The 23,268-nt window shown below is 38.2% G+C and overlaps 1 protein-coding gene across 1 annotated transcript in view; it reads left to right on the plus strand.

Annotated features, from left to right (window-relative positions):
• Nucleotides 1-23,268, plus strand: part of LOC140243732 (rho GTPase-activating protein 21-like) — a 115,144-nt gene that overhangs the window by 59,172 nt on the left and 32,704 nt on the right. The window contains exons 2-8 of the mRNA XM_072323397.1: nucleotides 1,551-1,710; nucleotides 2,479-2,665; nucleotides 9,419-11,231; nucleotides 11,640-11,787; nucleotides 19,967-20,099; nucleotides 20,664-20,823; nucleotides 22,088-22,183. Coding sequence (XP_072179498.1) covers nucleotides 1,551-1,710; nucleotides 2,479-2,665; nucleotides 9,419-11,231; nucleotides 11,640-11,787; nucleotides 19,967-20,099; nucleotides 20,664-20,823; nucleotides 22,088-22,183 — 2,697 coding nt within the window. The remainder of the gene's footprint in view (nucleotides 1-1,550; nucleotides 1,711-2,478; nucleotides 2,666-9,418; nucleotides 11,232-11,639; nucleotides 11,788-19,966; nucleotides 20,100-20,663; nucleotides 20,824-22,087; nucleotides 22,184-23,268) is intronic.

Here is a 23,268-nt window from a genome sequence, read left to right on the forward strand (position 1 = left end):
GCAGCCCTGTTCTTTCCACGCCCTTCTAATTTACTTCTTGTCTTGTCTGAAGAAGACTAAGTGATGGAAGAATATTACATGCTGTCAAATTTCAGCTCAGTTTCTTGATACACGCTGTTGTCAAGCAACAAATACACTCCTTGGATTTTCTCTTGCTTTAAAGCATATATCTGTAATGAGTTTGATCGCGATATTGTACAATGATTATACACTCTTTTACAAAGTTCATTGTGTGTCATATTTAAACTAGTTTTAGTTGATATTGGTTGAAAAATCTTATGTTGTAAATTAATCTGAATGCAATGACCAGAATACATTGTGTGTTGCATGGAATCTTGAAGGAATAATTGTATTAGCAGAAAATGTGAAACCAGTGACATTCAATGTGCACAAAAATCAGATTTGGGAAAACACAGTGAACATCACTTGACCAACATCACTTGACGAAAATCACTTTAGTTGTCCATATACAATATCCCGAGATGAGTCCTTAGCCATGCTGTCTTTACATGCAACATTATACCAGTCACTTAATACCTCTCACTGTAAAGTTTCTTGTTAGGAGATATCAGTTCTGAGTAAGAGCTTTCCAGGTTTTGAATTCAAAGTTTCATTATGTCACAGGATGTTAACAAGTTGAGGAGGAAACGTGGCAAGAGATAATTTACTACTGTGCGTAAAACATAGGAAGCTGTAGTCTTTAGTGTTATTGGCATGTCAGCAGTTTGGCACTTTTCTCTTGACCAAATGTTTGCTAGAGCTCTGTGAAAATATGTGATAGCTTTTGAGGAAACCTGCCTAGTGTTAGAGAAACAAAGAAACAGACATTCAGTCAATAGATAAAGTATTTATTGCATGTGTTGCGCAATGCCTAGGCATGTTTTGGCATACCAGCATCATTCTTCTTTGTTTGTTGAACACATTAAAGGGAAACAATATGACTTTTCAAAAACACTTTCAATTTCTTTGCAGATCAAATTATTTTGCCTTCAAACATTTTGCAAGCATCATGATCTATGTGTGTGGATGGATAGCAAAAAAGTGCTGCATTCCTTTTGAAAAGATATATAAGAAAAATGATTATAATTGTGAATCTCACCTTTGTCACAAAGAATTTGTTTCAGGAGTGAGTATTGATTGCTTAGCCCTAAAAAACAGTTTCATGTTATTCTTGCCCAGATAAGACATTTATGATGAACATTTAGATTATGTTTGTATGAAGTGATTGCTTATAGGAGCTGTGTGAGTTAGCATTATGAGGATTACAATGTCTCAGTAGGAAGGAGTGGAAAAATCACCAACTTGGATTTAAAGTTGTGCCTCCTTCCACTTTATTCTATCCTTGGGAAGTTGCAATATCATGAACTTGTAAAGGAATGCAATACCCCTTGCACTACACTCATATTAGTTGAAGTTGAAGCTGAAACTAGTTTGTTTCCATTCTTGTCTGTGATACATGTATGTCTCCTGTCATTTGATAAATCAAGTTCATAAGCTACATGTAAATGAATCTAATCACAACATCCACCATCTTTTCCTGTATCTTTCAGGACCCCCATCCGCAGGACTCGTTGGCATCGTGGAAGGGTCCCCGTAAGGTAACCTTGCAGCGTTGGGCTAATGGCTTCGGCTTCACTCTCAGACATTTCATCGTCTACCCACCAGAGTCGGCTGTTGCAGAGCTCAACCGCCAACAGGAGACCGGTGGAGGTGGGTCAGCCTACACCACTCTCTGAGATTTATCTGTTTGAAACCATGGCACAAATAAAAAGTGTTGAATCAGACAATGGCAACATTCACAACCTTTATAAAATTTGGAATAATTATACATTTTGTTGCCACAGCAGGGTATTTGTCACAAGTAATACAGCCCAGATAGTAATTGGAAAGAGGATTTCTTCTCTAGTTGTTTCATGCAATGTGAGGGTATTTCATCATATAAGCTTGACTATGTATGACATTTATGATCCCTTTGATATAGTTTGTAGCCATGACAACAGTCACACAGTAACCAATCTGCTGTTTGCTTTGTATTTGATGCCATGGTAACTGCAGTTACTGTCTCGTTATTACAATTGCTGATTGTTTCATTCAGAAATGAAGCCCTAGAGTGTACTCAAAGCTGGATTTGCATGATAAATCAACATTCCAATCCTATAATCCATGGAAGCAGATGTATTACAGAAAGAAAAACAAAGTCAAATGTCGTATTGTTGTCTTCAATTGTTTACAATGCCCAGTTTAAAGTTATCTGTTGTGTCACATGTTGCAAAGATGAATAGGCTGTAATAAAAAAAAAGAAAAAAAAAAGAAAAATATGTGTGGCTGGTTTATGCTGCCATTAAAGGATGTTTAAAGAAAAAGAAAAAATTGTAAAGATTAGAAATAGTATCAAGACAAAATAAAGACCCAGACTAGATAACTTTCTGGCCCTTCCCCCCCCCCCCCCATTCATTTGATGCCATTTTCCCCTTTCAGATGAGCCGAAGCAGAGGAGTCGCATCTCAGCGTTAGAACCAATGGACACAATCTTTGTGAAACAGGTGAAAGCTGAGGGCCCCGCCCACAAGGCAGGACTGGCCAATGGTGATCGCATCGTGTCTGTGAATGGAGAGAGTGTGACAGGGAAGACTTATCAGCAAGTCGTCAACCTCATTCAACTGTGGTTAGTATCATTACTCCTGTATGTAGGGTTGTGAATGTGTACATGATTTAAGTAAAATGATTACACCACCCCTCTATAACTCTTCATGGTACAACAAGAGCCTCAGTTAAAACTTCCTTTACAGACTTGTGATGTACACTGTAGCACTGAAAACTTGATATGGGACATTTGCCAGCCTGTGATATCCCATTCACTCCTGATCATACAGACAAAGACTGGCTAGAACTGAAAGTAATACTATCTGCCCTGACATGGAATTGATGATTAAAGATAATAAAAGCAATATGAAGCTAAAGAAAATGTGATATGGACTGTACACAGTAGCCCTCTATCTTTGTTCTTAACCCCTTTAGGACAAGTCCCGAGTATACTTCGGCAAGTGTCTATGGGAAATGTATTTTGTAGCAAAATCAGCCCATCGTCAACAAGTTAATGTTTTTGGTCTCTATTCAGAAGGAAAGGAATAACGTACATGTAAACCCATCACCTGACTTTTAATCCTCTCTCTACCCAGATTGTCATGACCACAAGATTGATGTTTTTGGCAGGACAAATAAAAATTGGCATGGTGAAAAAGCCATTGTGTCTATATTATTGTGGCTTAGCTTTTAAGCAGACTACGTTGAATCCGCACTAGAGGAAATAGTACCATTTCTCCCCCCCCCCCCCCCCCCCAAAAAAAAAAAAAAAAAGAGAGAGAAATGAGTTTGTAATCTGTAAAACATGGCCAGGTGTAGATTTCCTGTCTTTGTTGTGATAACTCCGTCTCACAGGTGAACTCACAAGGCACACAGATTGTACATCCTACTTACATACAAACACCTCCCCAAAACTAAACAAGTGAAATGAATTAAAAACCTTCTAAGATAGCAAGGACCTGGATAGTAACAAAGGGTCTTCAGGAAAGTCTCTCTTCCTGTCTATGTGGCCATTTGCAAACTGTATCTTCAAGTTTGCTGTACTAAAGTGCTGGGCATTTGCCTGAAGATTTGCACTTTTAGTAGTGGTATTAAGAATCAGTCACCTTGTCAGGTGAGAAAAAGTCAAGATTAGTCTTGTAATTTATGCCTCTCAAATCAAGTTGTGATGGGAAGTATGAATGTAGTATAGATTTGTGTTAACCCATTGAGGACAGGCAGATTTTGCTACAACACGCATTTCTCATATACACTTGCCCAAGTATACTTGGGACTTGTCCTCAACGGGTTAATAAAACAATACAGCTACACATGCCCTGCATGATTGTAGACTACAATGTATTATAATACAATACAGAGGGATAAGATTTATGATCACACAGAGTACTAAGTGTAATATACACTGATGTGCAAAATGTGCAAAAAGGACACAGTGATCCAATGAAGCCAAGCAGTGTTTGGAATGCCAAGAAAAGGTTCAGTAGGTTGATTTTGGACTGATTTTTATACTTTTTGAGTATCAAATGCATGAATTGAATAAAAAAAAATTGTGTTATTTAGCAGATCCATACATGTATGCATCACATATGGACTTCATGGTAATATAAGCTGACACTGACTCGGATGAGGATGTCCTCTTCTGTGAATATTGCTTTAAAGACTACTTTATTTCAAGGGACTCCAATATACATAAAAAGTGTTAAAACCACACAAATAATCCTCTCCCCTCTCATGCTTGTTGTTTGTATGCCTGATGTCACTAAGATGTGTTGCTATTATGTAGCTCAGTGTTTTCTAATATTTTGTAGTCTCTGCTACGGCAATATCAACAATAACACTAATTGCGTGAGTGATGAAAATATCTGTAGATTTATGACAGCTACATGTTGTGAAGCTAACATAGTGTATAAAAATGCCTGGATCAAAATGAAATCTTAAACCTATTATACATGTGTGTGGTATTACTTTATCATATTAATATCTCTCAAGAAAACTTGAAAGAAGAAAAAACAGAAGTGAATCTCAAATCATGTGTGCAGCAAAGGGGTCATTTTTTCCCCTGTGTACTGTGGTTATGGACTCTTGGGATATTGTAGTAAACTAATCATTACAGGGTCCCCCCCCCCCCCCACACACACACACACACACATTGAAAAGGAGATAGTCTCTATATCATAAGACTGGTTTAAGAAATAGTGCATCTTTCAGGTAAATGTTATGAACTGATATAAACTGCAAGCAGATTTTAATCATCAGGGCAAACAGGGGTTAACCCAAGGTTTACGCAGTTAATTCTATTACAAATAGTAGAAAGCCTGATTTAATATGCTAATGAAAGGCTTGAAGTGATAGAATATGACTCGTGTAAAGCCATGTTCATTTAATTTATGTTTTTATTGAAGACAAACTACCTCATACTGCATGGCTTATGACTAGGGTTCAGTGATAAATCATGTAGACTTAAAGTGAAGTTAGGTTCAGTGCTAAACATTTGATCAGGTCTGATTTCACAGACTACTAGTAAGTCCCTGTGTGGAAATTAGATGTATCAAAATCTGTTTGCTAAAAATTTTCATTGATGTATATTTTGATAACACCCATTTAAGATTTAAAGTGTTAATAGTACCGTAGGCATTCTGTGAACATACAGCCAGTGTTAAATGAGGAAGCATATCATGTGTAGTAAATATTACATGTGGTACAGGGCAAATCAATTGATATTCGAGTAGTCTTGTTTGATCAAATTCAAGAGAATTTCCTGTTTGAAAGGAAAAGGAAATTGTGTGTAGGGATATTCAATTGCTTTAACCCCACAAATGCCAACTCCTGACTAAACTATGGGAAAAGTCAACATAATTTATCAACTGAATGTATAGTGGGATTGAGTGTACAGGTTAAAACATAGTTGCACAAGTGTTTGCTTAGACAGGGTTCATTTGGGCACGCCTTGTTTAGCTATCTCCAGTGTCAGTTTTGATTGGCTAGCACAATTGAATTTTTGTTTTTAGTTTTTGCTTTTTCATTAAACAAAAGTTTCATTAAATGAAACATCCCAGTGTTATCTCAGAGCTCTCGTGAATGAATTTGGTTTGTTGTTTTTAATAATTATTGAAATTTTGTCAAATCTAAACAATATGAATACAAAAGGAAATGTCACTGGCACATAATGAGCTGTTATGAGCATGGGTTTTAAGCTTCTTTTTTTTTTTTTTTTTTTAATGAGTGCTTTAATTTACCTGCAAGTGTAATATATATTTACAAAATTCTCTCTGTCTTCATGTGTCTCTGCCATAGTGTATGCTCATCTTGTGTTTGTCTTTTGTATAAAGTTTCTATAATGTATTACTAAAAGGCACATTGGGGCATTGAATACAAATCTTGAAGTTTTGTGCCAACTTACAATAGATGTGTATACTATATGCCTGGAAAGATATATCTATAGTCTATAGACATCAAAATGAGTTAAACCAGGGTTGTGCTGCTGTGGATTTATGTTTCTAATCTACTTTTGTCTTCTTTTATGTTCACTTTATCTCATATTTGCAATGTTGTCTGCAGTAAATACAGGTAATTAAATGTACATCTATGATTATTATCCTTGTATATCATTTCCAATGTGTATGAATCTATTAACCTTTGCAAAATGTATCCTGGATATAAACACACAGTATTATTGGTTTGTGCATTTCACTCAATTCTTAATGCTTAATACTTTTCAGTGCAAAAAACATATGAACATAATATTGATACTAATTATATTAAGGTGGGTTCATAGGTCTCAAAGTCATATACTGCTACATTTTGTAATAAGTCTAAATCAGGAATAGATCGATCATTTCAAACTGTCCATCAATGAATCAATTGGTCATCAATGACCAATCAAGCATTGACCTTTGAGGCAGATTCAGTAACAAGACTCATCAGTCCAAAAGATTTATTCAATACCTGGGCATGTTATATGATATGTCACATGGTTATTTGCAATGTATATATGCTATCATCTATCAATACTTAATTCCATCAATCTTTAATTCTTTCTAGTCATATTTGGTCCATTGTTGTATTTAGTGCCATGCCCTTTCTGTGTATCTCCCTGATTGTCCATTATTTTATATATTTGTCGATTGTAGTCTACCCATCTGTCTGACTAATATCTGCATTCTTTATAGTAAACCACATTTGTCTATTTGTCTGCAATGTCTTAACCAGTGGTGTTCTGTCTAGTGCCTGTGTGCTACATTCCATGTACTCTGTATCTGTACATCCACCTCATGTATGAGCCAGTCTTTGCAGTTAGTCAAACCTACTTTTATTGTATTTATTTTGTGGACTGTACCACTTGATATCATATTCACATCCTATAGTTCTTCTGTTTCCATCTTCATGTCATACCCAATGATAATACTACTAATCATATGAAGTGCTGCCTCAGACATGCAGACACTTCATATTTTATTACTTCACAAGTATATGAACCTACATACATTAAACAGGATATTTTCCACCTTTCTTGAACTCCAATCATATCTGTATAGTGGTCTTTCTAGATTTCTCTGAAGTCTGCTAAGATGGAGTTTTTCTCTTTTTAATAAAAAAAATACCATCACTTGAGGAAGACTAATATTGATAATACTATGACAGACAATCAAGAAGCTTGGGATATGTAGTGAAGTTGTTATGTAGAAACATTCGAAGTAGTGTATTGTGTAAGTTGTAATATGAAATACCGGGTATTAGACAGACATACAAATTAAATCCCCAGAAGTTTAGGAGTGAAAAATTAAGGAGCAGGGATTGTTTTGTGTAAGTCACCCTGATTTGTTAGTCCCATATTCACTATGCCTACATAACAGAAATGGAAAATCAAGAAGCCTTGCTTAACCCATTTATGTCCCTGAAAGAATGAGAACCTCAGCAGTTGGTGAGCTGTTCAAGTATGTCTTTTTGTCTTTGTGTGTTGTTTCCACTGTTTGCTCACCTAAGTGTACTTTTTTGTGTTGTTAGTAAAAGTAAAAAATAAAGAAAAATCCACACCATAAGATAGAATGAGGTAAAACAAATTATAGTCAATTGCCTGATTGTGAGACAGTTTCAGCAATGATAATACATACTGTACATCACTTATGGCAGCCAGGCATTTAGGTCTGCTCTGTAAACTGCCTGTAGGCCACTAGACAATTTGAGTGATGTACTACAATGTCACTTCCAAGAGCTATCAATGTCCTTGTTATTGTTCTTGCCAGCTGAGAAAACTGCAGGAAACCATTCAACAAAAGACAGCATTTGGTTGAATGTGAAGATAGCCTTTCTTGTAGCTTTGCTGTACAGTAAACAGTATCATGATTTATGAAAGCCTATCTCATCTTGAGTCTAAGTCTTGTTCTGGCTGGTAAGATCTGTTCTTGAGGATTGCTCTTGAGTAGAGGATTATCATCTTCACAGGTTAAATTGGGATGAGGCTTTTGAGTTGAGAATAAGTCAAGCATACTTCCCTCTGGCCTTCTATTGCCAAGTAAAGGTCATAGTCAACAGACTTTGTAAAGTCCAGTCTCTCAAGCATTAAATCAGGAAATTAGCAAATGTGAAACTGATTGAGAGATATGAAATCCACCTCTAGTGGGAGTTTGTGCACCCACAGTTACTAAATCTGAGACTGGTGATACAACAAATTATTCCTGCTTTCATTCATTCTATCTCTTCTCTCCTGGTATATTCATTCTTGTTTTCTTTATGTCCATTGCATGGCATGGTTTGTCTCTCATCAATAAGACCTCTAGGAAAGGTCTATGTCATACTTTGAAGCTGACACCACTTCTGTTTCTCCTGATCTTGTTTTTGAAATATTTTTCCCCATACAAATAATTCTTGTTTATTTTATTCATTTGAACAGACAATTCCCATGGGAATTTAGTGCATTGATGACAGTAGTGAAGGGAAACAAGACAGAGAAAGAAAGTGAAGCAAATATAAGAGTGAAATAGATTATCTTTTTAATGTTTAACACTCAATACGTGCAGCATCTACACAATGTGGCGCATGTCATCTTGGTTATGTTACCATGATGTTTCACTCAGAACAAACTCTAATAACTTGTTTTGGTCATTGTATATCACTAATCAAACTTTTTCAGGGCAAGTTCTTTATGATTCTCCTTAATATGTATTGTATTCTGATAGAGAGAGAGAAAAAAAAAAGAAAGAAAGAGGTAGGATAAGCTTTGGGTACAGGAAATTTTGAGACAGTGGTTATTTCCAGGATCTGCCCAGTTCAAAAGAATTCTCTGGTTTCATACAGGTTGTAATGGGACCTTGTCTGGTACTTGTATGTTGCCGTCACTCTTGGTTTTGGTAGTCTGAAAAGTGTTATGTTTGTATGGAGACAAGTGCTGTGGTATACTAGTGTACATAGGATTCCACAAAAGAGGAAGATTGTAGATTTGAAGACTAAAATGTGTCAGTAGGAATGGGAGAATGTGAGTTCCAACTCACTTTTTGAAAAATTATTACCAAATTACTTAGCTCAATATGCATACCAGCAGTAATTACCCAATCAGACTGGTATTTTGTGTTCCCATGAGTCTCATAATTTCTGCCCAGAGATTTAGCTTTTTGATACAAAATGGACATTGCTCATTTAATAGCTAGCCTCCAAAACTAGGGATTACTGCAATTTCAACAGAAAGGGGTCTGCTTCTAGAGTGTGCATATGTATAGGTTCTGTTTTACTGAGAGGTAGAATGGCTACCTTTCTTGTATGAATGTATCCAACTTCTGCTTTTCATCCCGTGATGCAATGCTGATTAATTGAGAAAACCCCTATTTTTGTCTCGTTGCAGCGATAAGAACCTGACCCTGTTTGTAGTCCCTAGAGAGGAAGACATCCTACAGGTAGCCTACCCATCCTCAGCATACAAAGCATCGAGTAGTGCACCCTCTACACAGTCATGGCGCAGTGACAGAAAGCAGAGTTTCCCCAATGAACAAGCTAAGAGAGAGGCAGACCTAAACAGCCAGAACTCTGGTAGCAATCTCTCCTCCTTGTCGGATGATCACGATGTGCTGGTTGTTGGTAAGGGTGGCCGGGAGAGTGAGGATACAGAATCCATCAAAGAAAGGAGTGATATCAGATTCTTGACTGATGATTCGCCATCAACTACCTATCGAGATATCCAGGTACACCAGGAGAGTAAGCTGAACAGTCATACATCCACATCAAACTCAGATGGGTATAGAAACTGTAAGAATGAAAGGAAAAATTCAGATACAAAGCAGCCTTACAAGGTACAGCGTGTTACAGCTTCCACTATCAATCACGAGTCATCAGCACCAATGAGAGTCACAGTGGTAAACACCTCACAGTCAACTGGGGACTCACCATCACATAGTCAAAAGGACCAGAGGACGTTCAGATTAACTAATGTATTGAATGCACAGACTTTGAACAAGCCACAAGTTAGTCAAAGTAGTGTAAGCAATGTGGGAGATGCCCATGTAAGGAAGCGAGAGGAGGTGAATGAAAAGCCAGATCCTCAGCCTGGGAAACATGTGGCATCCCTGAAGAGTTACTATGAAGCCGCTAAACTTGCCAATTCCGTTTCTAGCTCCGATGCCAACTCAACGGCTGCCCCTGCAGAGAAAGCAGAGACCAGTAAGAGTTCAAGTCGAGGGCACAGTTCAAGTGTGGACAATTTACTCACACAGCCTGGCCTGTCGTCTAACCAAGCTGTACTCAGAATACAGCCCCAGAGAAGCATGAATGGTTCCTCATCATGTGATGATTTACTGACGTCTGGTGCCCGGTCTGACATTGGTAGACAAAATCGACAGGTGAGTATCATTGCTGGGCAGAGTGTCCAGCGGACTGATGATGCTGGCAGATATTCAGGAGTAGTAAACACATGGCAGAATGACCAGGAGAGTGTGAAGGTCAGTAAGAGTCCAGGGATTGGCAGTGCTAGGATCACTGTGAAGGTAGATGATCCTGACATCCATAAGGCTTTTGCAGAGGAAGCATCCCTACACCGTAATGAGTACACAGCTCAAGCCACCAGGGTCACGGTATCGGCCTCTGTGTCTGCAGACAACCTCTCACAAGCTGTCAGGAACGTCAACGTGCATAGTGGGGAGGTGATGTCAAGCAATGTGTCCCCAAAGCATGAGATACGGAACAGAGCACTAACTGTAAATCATGAATCAGGTGCAAGAAATGTTTCAAGTAGTTCTTCAGCATCAGCTCTCCCAATCTCGAGATCACAGACTCTTGCCTCAGGCCGGGTTGTCCACCTGGTTGGCCAACGCCAGGTGTTACCAGACAAACCTCAAGACGGTCTACAGTACAGAGACAAGAAGCAGTCCTCTAGCAGCAATGACATCAGCAGCAATCAGCTGACTGTCCCGGATGGAAGCTTCTTTCCCTGGAGACGGACGGGCTCAAGGAGGGGATCTGCAGGCAGTGAAGGGAGTGAAGGACGACCATCATCGAACCAAGGGAAGCCGAAACCTCCGGTGCCAAAGAGGGACAGCAGTCGAGGCAGGGTGCGGGAACGGAGCCTTGAGAGGGAGAGGCAACGTGAACGCACCATGCATGAGAGACACAGAAGTCGTAGCTATGACAGGTCTCACCAGAGGACAAACTGGTCTCAGTTCCAGGTAAGATGTTCTCGCTCTTTAATTCTTCTCTAGGAGAATGGACATTATCCAAATATATGCTATTTTTCTGTTTGTTACAAATGAAAATATTCCTTGAAATACATAGCTTAGCATTCATTTATGTTGACAATATTCAAGTACATTTGTCACAATGTAATATTTTTGTTGTCAATGTTTTGCATCTGAAAGATATTCTGTTTTGACAGGTGATACATTGCCATTTTGCTGAAATATACTTTGATTAAGGACTATCCTAATTTTGTATGTTTGATAGATCTTAGTTTTATTATGTGTTTATATTATCTTAGATAAAAACTCATGTCTAATGTACCTTTTGAATTTCTCCTTTCATCAATGCGATTTTTTTTTTCTTCTGTCTGTTTCTGCTCATTCTGTCATTATGGCCAGGCTTTCCGCAAGAATGCTGGTGATGCTGTACCAGAGGGGGTCCAGATGGATGATGGCGCCCTCGTGAGGTCTGGGAGAAAAGACTCCAGTGCTAGCAGTAACAGCGCTGGGTCAGTGAGTGGAGAGAGAGAAGGCAAATCATACCCAGGTATTCACTGCAATGAACACTCTTTGCTATATGTGGTAAGAGTCCACCTGTATGTTGTGACCAGTGGGTATTTGTGTGTACCAAGTCTTGTAATCCTGCATGTTATGTTGCTGCCTGCCCTATTTGGTCACTTTGACCAGACAATTCCTTGGCCTTACATCCAAAATACACTGTATGTCAAAAGTAGAAATGCAGAACAGTTATATGTTTCAGCACTTATGTTCTGATTTTCACAAGATCCATTCTTACCAAAAGGAGAAACAAAATAGATTGTATGTGGTCACGTTGCATTATTTCAGAAGTCAATTGCAATACACAAATATCACTGCTACTTCAAATTACAGCTACTTTTCAAATCAAAGGCTGTGATCATTCATTTAGCTTCAACTGAAACAAAGAAACCCAATCATGATTTCATACAATTTCATTTAAATCCGACTGCTAATCACTCTGAACTGAAATCACTCTTCACAGTAATTCTATCCTTCATAACTTTGCAAGCTCCCATTCTTCCCTGTCACTGCATCCCTCTATGTCAGTACCTCCATATCACTGATGTGTTATGATCATTGCACACATGTGTAGAGTAGGACTGGCTTCCAATGTGGAATTGGAACTGGTGTTGCATTTTGACAAATCTGTGATAGATACATGTAGCATAGACAACAGAAAGATAATGGTTAATTTTCAGTGACAAAAGCTAAGCATGAGTCAGCATGTTGTGCCCCCTCCTTGTCAAAAACACCCAGCATTCCGCTTTAAGGGTTGGCGACCGCGGTCGATGTCCTATGACTTCAAGGAGCCAAGAACTCGTTCCAACACAGAGTCGGCAATACAGACGTATGGATCATGGTCATCAAAGCGTGGGAGCGGTGGCAAGATGAAGGAGATAAGCATCGGTGCTGCGTACCGGCGACTCGTACAGATGAAGGAAGGTGTGCGCGAAGAAAATGGTAGAGCTGCTTAAAAAAAAAAAAAAAAAAAATTGTCGCCATTTATCCCGTCATGAACAGCTAGCCAGCATGCTTGTCACAAACCTATATCCAGATCATCAGCAGCATCTAAACATCATGACATCAATGTAAGATGTATACCGTCATGGGGAAGGAGCTGTTTGGGTATGAGTCTTTGTTTTTTTTTTTTACTAGCAACTCTTTAAAGTTCACCAGGTTGAAGGCATACCTATGGTTTCATGCACTGAGTCCGTTCTACTAATAGAAACTGTCAGACACAGCTTCATGATGTCAAGCCTAGCATGAGATTCCAGTGAAAACTGCTGGCCAAAGTTAATCCTGGCTGTGCCATTAAAATGTTTTTTTTTCTTTCTTTTTTTGCAAGATCATCCTAGATAGTAAACCCATTGAGGATGAGCTGATTTTGCCTTAACGCATGTTTTCCATAGAGTCTACTCGTGACTTGTCTCCAACGAGCTAATGGAGCTACAAACAGTAATTGCCCTCAGCAAACAAACAAAAACTAAACAGAAAACGAGAAATGGCAGAAGCACTTCATAGTAGACCTTTTGAACATGTTACAAGAAATCAGCAAATTTTTTTTTTCTTCAAATTTGATATTAACTAGAATATAAATTAAAATCAAGAATATGAATTATAAATCAGAATTGTGAGAAGCCTCTAAAATATGAACTGTTGCACCCAGATACAGATAGAATGTATGGTAATGACTCGTTGGCTGGATGAATTAAAGCTATGCTGTACAGCAGTGTTCTGAACATCCAGAAATTCTCAATATTGTATGCTGTAACACAAAACTTTATGTCAGGGTAACAAGTACAAATATAGATTAACATGTGATTTAACTCATGATCCTATTTTTTTTTTTTTTTTTGCTTATGTCACACATTGATTCTCAGACATTCTTTTTTTATCATCATTATGCATCAGGCCATAGTAGCCCATTCTGCACACACTGCATGAGTTGTAGATTTGCTTCACAAAAGCTTTGTACAAATAACTTGTAATGCTTTAGCATAGTGGCCACCCAGGAAGAGTTTTGGTTTGATGATTTATTACTAACAATACCATCACATTTGCTTGACTTGCACTAATTTATCTATGCAGGATTTGATTCCATAGTCAGCTCACCTTTGCATAGTACTGATACAAAAACTATTCTGCTTAGTATGTTCATTGCAACAGAATGTACAGTGTATGAAAGGAAGTCTTATTTAACGATACTGTTCACATCTATACGCTTTAAATATATTTATTGTAAATGTTTTATCAGCAAAATAGATCAAATATGTTGAAGTATAAGTTTGTTTTTTCTTTGTGTTTGGAGGGGCTGGAGGGAATGCAATTTTTGTATGTATATTGTATATTCTTCAGAACTTGAAAAAGATATTCAGGCATATTCCTGAAGAAAAATATGTATTGGACCCTGCGTCACAAAACCAACAAAAAGTCACCAGAAATGGATTTTAAGTTAAGGGTAGATTCTGGAAAAGCAGACTCTAAGCTTAAAAGTAATGTATAACTAAAAACAAATGGACTTTCCTAACCTGTCTAAATAATAGAAAGAAAGTACACACTCTGAAGAAGTGTTTACAGAGAAAAGAGGCTCTTGAAGTTCAGGGGCTACTCGAGTGCCTAATCTGGCACCAACCTGTGCTCTCTGCAGTGAATGGAACCAGGAGCAGGAAGTCAAACTCCATAACAACCATAATGAAGGGATTATCGGATTAAGCTGAAATTATGCACACTCTAAGCACATTCTAGTCATTTAAACTTTCACTGCAGTAGCAACATCCTTTCAAAAGTTACTAGAGTTAGTTGTAGTAGAAAGTGAAGAGTGCATAGAGGGTTCTTAAGAAATGAGAAAAAAAGGCCTGTAGACATACCCTGTTCACGATATTAAAAAAAAAGTATTTCCAGATAAACTGCAAAAAATACAATTTGCTATTTGTTTTATGATCCAAAACTTAAGAATAATGTAGAAGAAGAACTGCTCTTTCAGAAAAAAAAAATCCAACAACTGAAGTTTTGACTAGGTTGACCAAATTCACCTACTATTTGAAACCTTATGTAGAATCAGGGTGTGCTGCTTTTTGTTGGCTATGTGATGCACAGTCACATTTATTGATGACCAGGACATATGACAAGTCTAACTGTGTAATGAATGGCAGCATAATATTGACAACTTCATGTATTATCACAAGTAGTGACTGTGGACATGAATTACAGCATATAATTGAGTGACATTCCTTCCATGTCTGGTAATAAAAGGGGAGAATAAAAAAGGTAAATTTATCAACTCCACCGTAGAGAGAGAATTTTAGACATGCTTTTGTAATATTCCTGTCAATGACAAAAGTGAATAGGTAATCAGATGTAAGCCCTACAAGTGTAAAATGAAGAGTTCAGAAACAGCAGCATGGATGAACATAACATGTATACATTTGATCCGTGAAAATTTGGCTGTCAATAGTGTAGTGGGTGTGTTATCCTCAAACTCCCAAAGTGCATGTGAGCAGCGTAGCTCTGGGCGTTTGCCAACTCACCATGGGCACTGTGCTAAGAGAGAGGGAAAGAGAGATATTGGCACCCGCCAGTTGATATTACTGCACTACTCTGTTAATCTATGATTTCCTCAATGCTCAAACTAAAATATGCTAGTGGTTAATATTTCAGTCTACTGTGGTATGGGTGAAAAAATAACCTCATATAGAATTAGCATGTCTAACAAGGGATGGTGTGTAAATATACTGCAGTAGCTATGATGGGTAAGATTGGGCATCGTTATGCCATTTACACTCCAGCTTCATGGATAAACACAATCAACATGAAAATACATTTGAAATGTGTGTCTTTGTAATGGCTTAAAAAGAGAAGAAAATAATTGATAATCATCATTAGTGCTGTTTTCGTTGCAAATTTTGAAATTTGGGTTGTGATCAGGGTCGCATCTTTTGATTCAGTGTTCTCACTGTATAACATACTCAAACTTTTTTGTTTGTGATTATTTGCGAAGAGCTGACCCGCACATGTTATGAAAACAATGTTATGCTTAGTATTATATATCACAAGGCCAATTCAATATGCTGCGGCACGCCACAGCATGGTAAAAATAGGAATTATTACCTATACGAGGTAGTTTTGCGAGGCAATTACAGTTGTTATTTTGCAGGGTCGGGAGTTCAGCGGGCGATATTAGAGCATATTACGAGCATCCGGGGTTTTACATATACAGTGGGCTCCCGTTATAACGAAATCCTCGGGACCGGCAGTTATTCTTTCGTCATATCGGAATTTTGTTGTAACCGAACAAATAAACGATAGAAATACATAGAGTGGATGACATTGCAGCCCAAATTTTTACTTCGTTATAACCAGAATTTTGTTATAACCGCGTGTTCGTTATAACGGGAGTGCACTGTAAAACAGGGAGGTGGGAAGAGAGATTCCACTCCTTCTCTTCCCACCTCATGTTAACATTCCGATCGACCACGAAGAGAAAACATTCAAGGACGTCGCTGCGTGTCGATTACACGCACCGCAGAAGAACGCCGATAAATCAACTCATACAAGGTCGACCACTTCCACTAGTTCCAGCAGCACGACGCGTCAAGCAATGACTAACTGCACAGTGACCATCAGTTATTACAACTCTCCAAATTGAAACAGAAGCAAATAAAGCGTTCAGATGTTTGAAGTTCGCCTCTAAAACTACATATGCATCTTTGAAGTTGGACTTGAATGATATACATTGATGAACAATTTTTCAATTATTCGACATGTTGGTGATAATCTGCAGGTAGTAAAATGTGGCTTGATCTATATCATAGTGTATAGCTGTATTCACATATTTTCTTAATTTACCTAGGGGATAGGTAATAATTATGATATTGACTGGCCTTGAGGGAGATACCATATAAATATTGCCCGCACTGAAAGAATATTGCCCTCGTCTTCGACTCGGGCAATATTCTTTCAGTTTGGGCAATATTTTCTGGTATCTCCCTCGAGGCCAGTCAATATTATATAAATAGCGACACGCATGGTGCATTGTGGGATATACAATTTGGAAATTGTTTGCAGTTACTGCTCTCACTGCACACCTGCGTCCTTTTGCAAAGAGTCACACGAATTTGTGCCATTTGGATCGCGGCCCGAATCTCATGAATAAATGTGTTATTTCTGTTCTCGCTGTAACAGTGCCGAAATTTGGGTCATGATAGGTTTCCAACCTGAAAAAAAAAAGCAACATGTTATTTTGAGTGCAATGAAAATGGTAGGCCTACTTGATGTATGTAGCTTATTGTTTTTTTCTTGGTAAATTCATGGATACCTTGCACAAATTGGACAGGTATGAAGAGGGTTGGCAAAGACCTATCAATCAATTTCTATTTGTCTTCTTAGAGTCTCCTTAAGTTGTTTTTTTTTTTTATTTCTCTCTCACTCAAATTCCTTTTAGTATCCATACTCTAGCCATGTCCTTGAAAGAGATATCAAATGGATCACCCTCATTTTTCTCAGTTCTCCCTATTGACACAGCCTTGCTTGCTATGGAAAATCTTCCTCTTATTTCAGTGCATGGAGGCAAGCAGGGCTTATAGTCAAGGTCTTTTCTCCCATCTTATTCATACACATTTCTCAACCATGCCTGACATACAAGACGATGTCTACCTTACACTATCTCTACTGTGTCTCTCACACCTCCCTGTCAGTACGCTGGGTTCCATCAGTGTGTGTCTTTTTCTATAGGCCATGATGAGAGTACATGTATTATATCTGGGGCTATTTGTTGTACAAATTATGTCAAAGAAAAAAAAAAATCAGAAAATTCCTCCATTCAAAACATCATAATCAAATCTTGTGTTGTGCTCTTTATTGTCTAGTGGCTATTCTACTCTGGGATCACAATAAGACTGCTTATGGATTATTTAAGATAAATGTGGAACATGTCCATTTCATTAATAATATGGCATTTATATGTAAGTATTTATGCATACAATTGAGTTGTCAAATGAGGTTAAATCCGCATTGTTTGGTGTGAAGTTCAGTTTATTGCATGATTTGCAATGGTCATAGCTGCCACTCAAAGACAGAAATATTGTCAGACTTCTGAGATGACAGGTTTTACCACAGTGGACATTTTTGTGATTCGCAGACTTAGAAAGAGCTATGTTTTATTCTGTTTTTAACAACTAGCACGCCACACTGGATAAGAGCACCAAGCAGGAATCTAATGCATGTAATGTATATCACTTTAAACATGTCTTGATTTATCCTTCTATTATATCACAAGAGGGCAGCATTCCACATTCACTAGTATTATGTTTGCAAAAACTTTTTTTTGTGTGTCTGTGTGTTGACAACTTCTGAATTCATCTAAGTACTCACTTGTTTATTTGGGTTTTTGTTGCCCTAATTATGTCATTTTGTTGTTTTCCTTGCAAACATCTCATTAATTTTCCATACGGGTGTACAGCAAGTGATATGGAAGATGGTTGATTGATGTATGAAAAGGGAATCATTGATTTAAGTTTGATATGTTGATTTTATGTTGATTTTGTCTCTCTTGCTCTCAGTGCTATTATAAACAAGATTTTCTTCTAAGAATAAATAGTTTTGTCAGGAGTAGTGTAGAGTTGTAGATAATGTCACAACAGTCATAAAGCTGATGAATTGGTTTTGGTTACCCCATATCTTTTAAATCTTATTTTTGTCAGTGTTTCAGTAAAAGTTCATCACTGCACTAAATAGTAATGTTTATGATGATGTGTAGAATAATTGGTTAAAATATTCTGTCAGTGATAATCATCTTTTAATTTGCAGAAATAGATTTTCATTACCTGTGGTATAAGAATATATGAGGAATGGTGGAGGCGTAGATTTAACATCATTCATGTTTTCACTGATCATGGTCGTGAGTGCATTAATGTGGTATGCCTGTGGGTGTACACGTATAGCCGTATAATTGGATATTTGCTTTAAAAAATGTGTGGAAAGTGTCATTCAATTTTTTCACCATTATGTTTCCCTGAGATTATACAAGTTATTTTGTAACTCCTGCTAACTCCCCCACAAACAAACACACAAAGGCCAGACCATGTTATTACTTGCACTTTGAATGAATGCTACACAGTGTATCACTTCCCTCTGCAGTTATGCATGTCTTATCACTTCACCATATTGACTTGACTGAACCAGATTATGATTTCAAATTCACATAAAATTATATCTTTTTGATTGTACATGGTCTTGCTATGTTGAGTGTTTTCTTTATGTAAATACACACTCTTTGAAATAGTAAGCAAATAAATACAATTTGAATATAGTGATTATGATAAAACTTCTATGAGAACTGGCATAAGTGAAAGATTGTGTCATACATTGTATGAATATGATCCAAGCATGTCATCGTTTAACTAAAACAACGTAAAACACCCAATGTGTACAAATGATGTCTTGGCTAAGATCTTCTGTATGTCAGAGTATAGGTCCTGGATCATTATATTGTCTTATAATTATTAAAAGTAGTGATCAAGATAGCCCCCAAAAGTTACTACATTCCCCTTTAAATGGTGTATCAAGTTAAAATCACATGCAATACTAGATTTCAGGCATTAATTGGGGCTTTACTCTGCTGGTTTGACACACATACAAAGTGTGTGTCGTTTCTCAAATATGCCATTTCCTGCATTCAAAGCCACTCAGTGATAAAATGGTCATATCTTAAGAAATAAATCTAGGGTGTGGTTACTCAACAGGGTATTAGTGTCTTTCATTTCATGCATGTTAGCCTTCTATGGATATACCTTATCTTTATGTCAAGCTATTTTTGTTTGAACAGTTCAACAAGACTATGATTTGCTTCAACAGGATCATGTCGTGATGAGCATGCCACCCACTGGCTCACTCACTGCATTGCACTCAAAATCTGGCCAACCATTTTAGATTGATCTCAAATCAATATTGAGTGATTTTGTCCATGAAACTTTCCAATTTCCATTGTTGGATGGCGCAGTAACAGAAGTGAGAGCGCTTTGAGAAACTCTCTTGAGAATTCTCTGAGAAGGTATGTTGCCTATGATGTAGACTGCTTGTCAAATGAAGAAATGGTAGACAATAGAACATCATGATTGATATTGTGTTTAATCAATGCTTCTCTCATCCCAAGACAATACTGTGATCTGATTTTTGTTCTCTGTGGCCAGGTCCCAGCGGAAGGCAGCGGTTGGTGCGTAGGACATCTTACTTGCGTGCCACAGGCTCAGACGGAGAAGATGATGAACAAGGGGACTCTGGGAGTGTGACTTCATCACAGGAAGGTGAACGCCCGACTAGAGAGTGAGTACATTAGGCTGTGATTCGTAGCATCTCTCATTCTGTCAGTTCCCTTCATCAGTTCTCAAAGCCTACGCCAATTCTTCTGTGTCCACAAGGTGTGATGTCCTAGTAAAATAGTCAGTAAAATATCGTCAGTTCTAAAAACTCAGTATACCTGAATACTGTAAAAGTGGATATATTTTCACACGACTAATTGTTCGCGTTTGGCCGGGTGAGAAGAGTTTCATGAGTTTTTAATTCCGCGGAATCAAGACATCAATCACTGGAACATATGGCATGCAAAAATATTTGCGTGCTTTTATTTTCGTGCTAGTTTCTTGTTGCGCAAAATGCGCCAAAATTTCAACACCGCGAAAATTTCCACTTTTACAGTATGTACAGGAGCTTCTCTTGCTACAGGGGTAAAGTGTAACTACACCAAAATTTTATATGAATGTTTGAAAGGTGAGACTCTGACATCTGAGTATGTGATTCAAACAATCTTTGATTTTTCTGTGTTTTGTTTAAAAAAAAAAACTATTATAAGTAATTGTTTTTTTTTGTTGCTTGTTTTGTCTTTTTCAGAAAAATAACGCCAAAGCGTAATGCCAGTATTCGAAAACTGAAATCCTTTTTTGGGGAAGGCACACCAAAGGTTGTTGAAGCCACACAACCGCGGCGACCATCCATCATCGAGCTGCTTGGCAGCGAACCTAACATCAAAGAAGGGCCAATGAACATCAAGGTAAGCTAGCACGTGGAATAGTATAATGCACAGGTGAGAGTGCGTTAGTGGAGATGCCATGCACTCATGAGTATTTCCACTGGTTAAACATGCACAAGGTGCAGCCGCGTGTACATACGTATATGTTGCATGACATGGTGAATATACTAGAGTGCCCTGCAACTCTGCTAACATCTCAAACTTGAACCCGTTCATTATTTGTTTTATGAAATGAGTCTTTGAACTTTTTTTTTGAATTTACCTTTATGGTTGAATATCGGTCAGCTACATTTAGAACTTGCTCGAAAGCCACAATGTCTGAAGTAATGTTCCAAACACTCTGAACATGAACTTAGAAATTGTAAAGAGTAAATAAATCATTTAGTGCACACTGAACTGATAGAGTGCATGCTGCTAAGGTACTGTAAAACATGATATATTCGCAGCATGAAATTCTCGTGAGTTGGAGCCGACGACCTTTTTCGTGGCATGAAATTTTTGCGAATTGACACCGGCGTTCAGTGCATATAGTGTAGACAAGAAATTTAATTTTAATTTTGCGAATCTCGGCGCTCGTGAAATTCGCGAAATTAAAATGCACACGAACATTCCTCATATTATAGTATGCAATTGTGACATCAGTGAGCATGATTACTGCAAGCCAACTAAATGAACAAAGCCACAGATTTGAGCAGTGATATCTCTGAGTGGTCGTTAGTACTGGTCATAGCACTGGTAATTAATAAAAACTTATGCCCGCGGGGAATTTTAGGCAAACTGAAAGACTCACCTTGTTATTGCTTTCAGCCGGCCATTGGATTATTATCCATATTTACCATTTTATAGGAGCTGCTAATCCATTGAGGATGGACTGATTTTGCTACATCACGCATAAATTTCCCATAGACACCTGCCTGAGTATACTCGGGACTTGTCCTCAATGGGTTAAAAGTAACAGAGAGACTTCTGAGTGGACAAAGACTGACCAGAGATACTCCACACATTTATTCTGTTCTTTGATTGCTTCATCAACCTCCATTACAAAATGTAAGAACCTTCGGCTATTTCAGGAAAGTTTAGAAAACATGTTGGTCATGAAATCTTCACTCAATAGCATGACAACTTTCGTAATGTGAACACACGCCCTCTCCAGTCAACATCTTCAATGCTTGCCTTCACCAGGAAGGCTGCATAAAGCTGTTCATCTCATGATTCAAGTGTCACTGTTGGACTGTGATGGGAAGAGGTATATTGTTCTTTCTTTCTTTTTTTTTTCACCTCCCAGCTGGCCTCAAGTCGATCCTGGAAACCTGTGTGGGCTGTCCTCAAGGGACAGGTCAACAAACTTTTCCTCATGAAGGAAGAGAGAGACCCATCATCGGTGAGTTCATAGGATGACCGATTCATCATTCACTTACCTCTTGCACACTGACCCTCGGTACTTTAGCTTGTGGTACTTTTACCTTTGACTATTTTCATATTGAACCCTGTTAGAGTGGTGTTGACCTGTACATGCACATTCTGAAATTGTCAGATTACATTTGATATGAGGGTGAGTTAATGATGGCTGGAGGTAGCATGCATGGTTGCTGTTAGATTGTTCAAGAAGACGTGTGTTTGTTGCAGTCTGATCATTATAAGCTCTGTATCATCTGTGTAATCTTATTAGCTCACCTGAGCCGAAGGCTCAAGTGAGCTATTGCGATCGCTCTCCGTCCGGCGTCCGTCGTGCGTCGTCCGTCGTGCGTCGTCCGTCGTGCGTAAACTTTTTACATTTTCATCTTCTTCTTGAGAACCCCTTGACCGATTTTCACCAAACTTGGCAGGTAGCATCCCTAGGGGGATAGGATCTCAATTTGTCCAAGTGGGCACCATACCCCACCTGGGGGGCCCCCCCAAAATGAAGGAATCTTAAAAAATCTTCTTCTCTAGAACCAGAAGTGATAAAGCTAAGTTAATACTATGAATTAGTACATTGATGACTGTAGTTTCAAGTTTGTTCATGGCGGAATCAGGGGTGCCCCCCTTTGGACCCAGGGGAGAGGGGTGGGGAGGGGTCCTAATGGGGCCCAAATTGTACATTTTCATCTTTTTCTTGAAAATGCCATTATGAATTTTCACCAAAGTTGGCAGGTAGCGTCCCTAGGGGGAAAGAATCTCATTCTTATCAAATGGGCACCATGCCCCACCTGGGGGGCCCCAGGGGCCGTAAATTTGGACCGAAATTGTAAATTTGCATCTTTTTCTTGAAAACCCTATCACAAATTTTCACCAAACTTGTCAAGTAGCATCCCTAGGGGGATAGAATCTCAATTCCATCAAATGGGCACCATGCCCCATCTGGGGGGCCCCAGGGGGCCTAAATTTGGACCGGAATTGTAAATTTTAATCTTTTTCTTGAAAACCCTATCACAAATTTTCACCAAACTTGGCAGGTAGTATCCCTAGTGGGATAGAATCTCAATT

The sequence above is a fragment of the Diadema setosum genome, chromosome 20 (genome assembly GCF_964275005.1).
Source record: "Diadema setosum chromosome 20, eeDiaSeto1, whole genome shotgun sequence".
NCBI lineage: Eukaryota > Metazoa > Echinodermata > Echinoidea > Diadematoida > Diadematidae > Diadema > Diadema setosum.